General features: G+C 49.6%; 1 protein-coding gene across 4 annotated transcripts in view; it reads right to left on the reverse strand.

Moving 5' to 3' along the window:
* Nucleotides 1-4626, reverse strand: part of HPS4 (HPS4 biogenesis of lysosomal organelles complex 3 subunit 2) — a 30755-nt gene extending 26129 nt beyond the window's left edge. The window contains exons 1-2 of one of the 4 annotated variants that reach the window (XM_003938485.4): nt 4547-4626; nt 2513-3027 (exon numbers count right to left, since the gene is read on the reverse strand). In XM_003938485.4, coding sequence (XP_003938534.1) covers nt 2513-2553 — 41 coding nt within the window. In that variant the 5' untranslated portion in view covers nt 2554-3027; nt 4547-4626. The other 3 variants (XM_010349196.3, XM_010349195.3, XM_010349197.3) reach the window with 3 other exon arrangements.
* Between the last annotated feature and the right edge of the window lie 46 nt (nt 4627-4672).

Consider the following 4672-nt stretch of genomic DNA (forward strand, 5'->3'; position numbering starts at 1 on the left):
ACGGCATTTAAAACACAGCTTCCTTTTTCCCAGCCTGAGGAGGGCTCATGACTGTGTTTGAAAGCCTTCAGGTGGCCCCAGAGAAGAAAGAACCCCAGTAGCTACAAATTAGATATAACTGTTCTGTAAACGCAGGAAAGTCAAACTAAAAATATGCCTCTATCCAGCCGTCAGACCATCTGCCGGAGAAGACATGAGTAGCTGGAGGAAAAACGAGGCGCCCACAATGACTGCTCTTATTTGAAACACTGAACCTCAACCATACAACCACATGGTCTGATACACTGTCTTTTAAGGCTCTGATAACAAATTAAGTTAGGGATGTTATTAGATGGACCCCTCATAAGTGCTGAGCATAAAGATTTCCGGAAATAGCCCTTCAACTAGGAATCCACGCTTTCACTTAACCAGGCATCCCCAAACGATGGCCCCCTGAGGCCATTTACCCGGCCCCCCGCCACACTTCAGGAAGGGGCACCTCTTTCACTGGTGGTCAGTGAGAGGAGCACAGTATGTGGCGGCCCTCCAACGGTCTGAGGGACGGTGAATTGGCCCCCTGTGTAAAAAGTTTGGGGGCGCCTGCACTTAACAAACATTTACTAAGGGCCCACAGTGTGCTTCACGTTTGCTGAGCAAACACGCAGTTTCAGCGCAGGACTGTGACTCCATAAATCTGTAACGGGGGGAAAACGGGCCTATGAGAACTTACAGAGAAACTCTGAGCTCTATACCACACCACAGCTCACCCAGTATCACTCGAGCACACTTCCTCATTAACCTTCTCCTGAGTCCCTCAGCCCAGAGAAAGCTCTTCCTTCTGAATGTCCATGACCCTCTATTGTTCCCTAAAGACTCTTAAAGACTACACTGTAATATAACTATAATTACAACGTTATTATCTGATTACCTCTTTAAGACCATAAAACAAACACCTCCAAGGCCGGGTCTCCATTTTGTTTTGTTTTGTTTTGTGTTGTTTTCACAGACAGGGTGTCACTTTGTAGCCCTGTAGGCTGGAGTGCGGTGGTTCGATCACGGCTCATTGCAACCTCAACCTCCCAGGCTTAAGCCATCCTCCTGCCTCAGCCTCCCAAGTAGCTGGGACTACAGGAGCGTGCCACCATGCTCGGCTAATTTTTTTTTTAAAAATTGTAGAAATGAGTCTCACTATATTGCCCAGGCTGGTCTCAAATTCCTGGGCTCAAACTATCCTGTCTTGGCCTCCCAAAGTGCTGGAATTACAGGTGAGAGCCACAGAGCCTGGGTGGACCTGTTTTACTTCTCAGTCTCTGAAAACACATTTATGAGGCTACAGCATAAAGCAGCAATGGGACCAATCTGTCATCTGCTTTCTTCTCGCCTGGATCTATTCCCTCTCTGAGGCCTCCCTCTGCGGCTCCCACCTCACCTTCCTGATGAAAAAGCACCAACTCGGTTGGGCACAGTGGCTCACACCTATCCCAGCACTTTGAGAGGCCTAGGCAGGAGGACTGCTTGAGCTCAGGAGTTCGAGATTAGCCTGGATAATATGGTGAAACCCCATCTACAAAAAAATAGACAAAAGTAGCCAGGCATGGTGGTGTGTGCCTGTGGTCCCAGTGACTTGGGACACTAAGGCAGAAGGATCACTTGAGTCGGGGTTGGGGGTGGTGTTTGAGGCTACAGTGACCTGAGATCACGCCACTGCACTCTGGCCTGGACCACAGAGCAAGATCTTATCTCAAAAAAAAAAAAAGAAAAGCACCAACTTGGTCTCTGGCACTGTCCACTTTCCTAAGACCTAGGGCTGGGTGTACAACTGGCTGCAGGGTAGGCTTAGATCAAAAAGCCTTAAAAAAATTTCAGAGCCAACTCAAACTCCACGTGCACCCCATCCTCCCGTCTCCACGTTTTCTGGGTGAAAGCATCCCTGCTTGTGCAGGCACATAAAAGAAAGCTTGGCTGTCATTTTGAACTGCTCCAGCTTTTTGACTTTCACATAAATCATCAGTCACTAAATCCTGCTAAATCTAGCTAAACCTGCTTTTCACTTTCATCTCCTCCATGGCTGATGTTTCCTAAACCTAATTATGAGACAGGATATATGCATTTAGGGTTGAGAAGGGAAATGGGATTCAGACAGACATTGAGTAACACCCTTCAACAGCCAGTCTGGCCAAACCTCCTCTCATGGTGTAAGTCTCAACTGCAACCATTCCTCGTCTCTGCAAATTGAAGACGACAATACCCACATTAACCATCAAAGCTGGCTGCAAGATCAGGCTGTGGCTATCTTTTCTACAATCTCCCGGCAATGTCAGACTCCTTCAAACATTGCGAGAGGCTTGCAAGGTTAAAACACATTAGCTTTGGAGAGAAATGGCTCACGTGCTTGATTCAGCTGCTCTGAGGAAAGTGGCATTTTTCTTATCTTCATAAAATTAACACAATCTGGCTGGGGATTTTCAATTAACCCCAAAAATCGATCCAGCAGCCCAGCAAAAGCTGTGCCATGGCAGGTCCTGGTACTCACCACGAGGCTGACTTCGTCTCTGTGGAGGTGGAGGCGGCCATCTACTGTGCAGTCATCCTCATTCTCTTCATCTAGGTTTTCTTTTCCAGTACCACTTCTTTCTGCCCAGCTGTGACCGTTCCTCTATCCCCCAGTCCGGTGAATCCGGACGTGGTAGGTTTCAGTGTTTTCAGTCACAACTGCCACTTGGTGAGTTTTCACTCAGCATGAAAGTGCCACTTCCTTTCTTGCAGGTTCTTCGGTTTCATGAATATTTCTATGCCTCTTTCAGCTCACAGAGGAACTATAACAAAGAGAATCCTAGCAGAAAAGCCAAATCCATTTATCTGGTTCCCTGAGCGTCACTGTGGCTGTCTACAGAACAACCTCTTTAAGCTCTTCTCCAGGAAAGCCAACAGTGGGAGATGCCTGCTAGAGCTGGTGTTCTAAAATTTCTAGCTTGTCCGGTTCAAACCCATCCTGAAGATTCTATTAAAAGTTTTGAAGTTTCCAGTTCAAACATCAGTGCCTTGGCTCTGAAATAAACCCAAAGAATAGATATTTCAGAAACTCGTGAGAGTGCATGTGACCTAGCAGGATTAAACGACTAGTATATTTCAAAAGAGCTTTCTGTTAGGGTGACAATGATACTTCAAAATCAAAGAGAAAGGCTTGCAGACTTCAGAGTAAGGGCTTCAGTTTCTCCAACAGTTAAGGGACACACACCATAAGGCTCACAGAAGATCAAATCAAACGACAGGGTGAAGACGCTCTGGGTGTGGACAGCTATACAAATAAAGCAGTCGCTGTGGTAATAATGGAACCCAAATTAAGGAACTGTCATCTTGACAGTCCAAAAGTAACCTGAACCTGAAGAATTCCAGAGAGGGGCAAGTTTATAAAAAATGAAAAGAACTTTCAAACTTCCACCAGAGAAAGACAGCTCAGTGTATCATGGAATTTCAGTCGGAAGGAACCCTGGCATCATTTACTCTACTCTCCTGCATTCTCTTCCAAAAAGTACCTTGGGTGGCTCTCCTTTACACCCTCCAGAGATACGTAGTTCACCACGTTACATTTCTCCTTCCTCCTTCCACCAAACTAAAATCTGCCTTCCAAATTTTATATCTGCTTCCCACTAGCTAGTCTGGGTAACACTCTCCAGGAAAGCATAAAACAAGGTCTACTTTTACCATCTGACAACCTCTTGGTCACTTCAAAACTATTGTCCAATTCATATTGCCACTTTCTCCAAGCTTAATGCCCTAGCAACATGGTCTCAAATGCTTGCTCACCGTTCTGCAATTTGTGGGAACACAGCACGGTTTGTTAAAAGTCTCTAGAGACGACCCCCACTGTATATTTAACGGCCTGTAAAATCGCGATTTCTTCTCAGCTCTAGATATTTCGGATTGGGTCTCCGCGGGACCATACCCATCGTATTCTATGGAGCATATCCGGGTGCCTGTGGAGGGGGCATTTCTGTCCCCAGAACCAAGGACAGCGGCCTAAAACGCCCCCATCCCTTGTTCCCAGAGGACTGGGCCCCCTCACTACCGAAGGTCCTCTCTTATCTCTGAAAGGTCCAGAAGAGGCCAAGAACGGCCCTGGCGCAGGGACCGCCGTCGGCATGGGAGCAGAAAAGGCTCTGGTAGCCTGGGAAGTGATAGTAACAACCTGGGGGAGGGGCGGGTGATAGCAGCGTGGGAAATCGCCTCGGTGGGGCAGCGGGGCTGGAAAAGGGACGCTAATGGCTGGAGAAGGGCCAGGAAGCTGCCAGACACAGCCCCCGGGGCGCAGGCAGCGACCGGGGACAGCACGAGGGCCCTGCGGTGTCTGGCCCCAGCTCCAGGGGACTGGGAAACGGTGGGCGAAGGCCCAAGGATCAGGCGGGGTCGGGTCACGCTCTCGGCTGGGGGCCCGCCCCTCAGTATCCCCGCGCCTCCGAGCACCGCCCACCCACCGGAGTACCCTGGCATCCCAGTGCTCGGGGTTCGGGACTCTGGACCCGGAAGGCGGGCGGCGGCCTGGGCACCAGCAACTCCGGCCGGGTACCTGTGAGCCCGGTAGAGAGGCCTTAGGTCACGCGCCGCCCCGCCTACCGCCCCCTCTTGCTCCCGGCGAGTCGGCGCGCGGCTATGACGTGTCTGAGTGCGCCGCGCTCCGCTGACGTCAGAGGCC

This window comes from Saimiri boliviensis, chromosome 21 (assembly GCF_048565385.1).
Source record: "Saimiri boliviensis isolate mSaiBol1 chromosome 21, mSaiBol1.pri, whole genome shotgun sequence".
NCBI lineage: Eukaryota > Metazoa > Chordata > Mammalia > Primates > Cebidae > Saimiri > Saimiri boliviensis.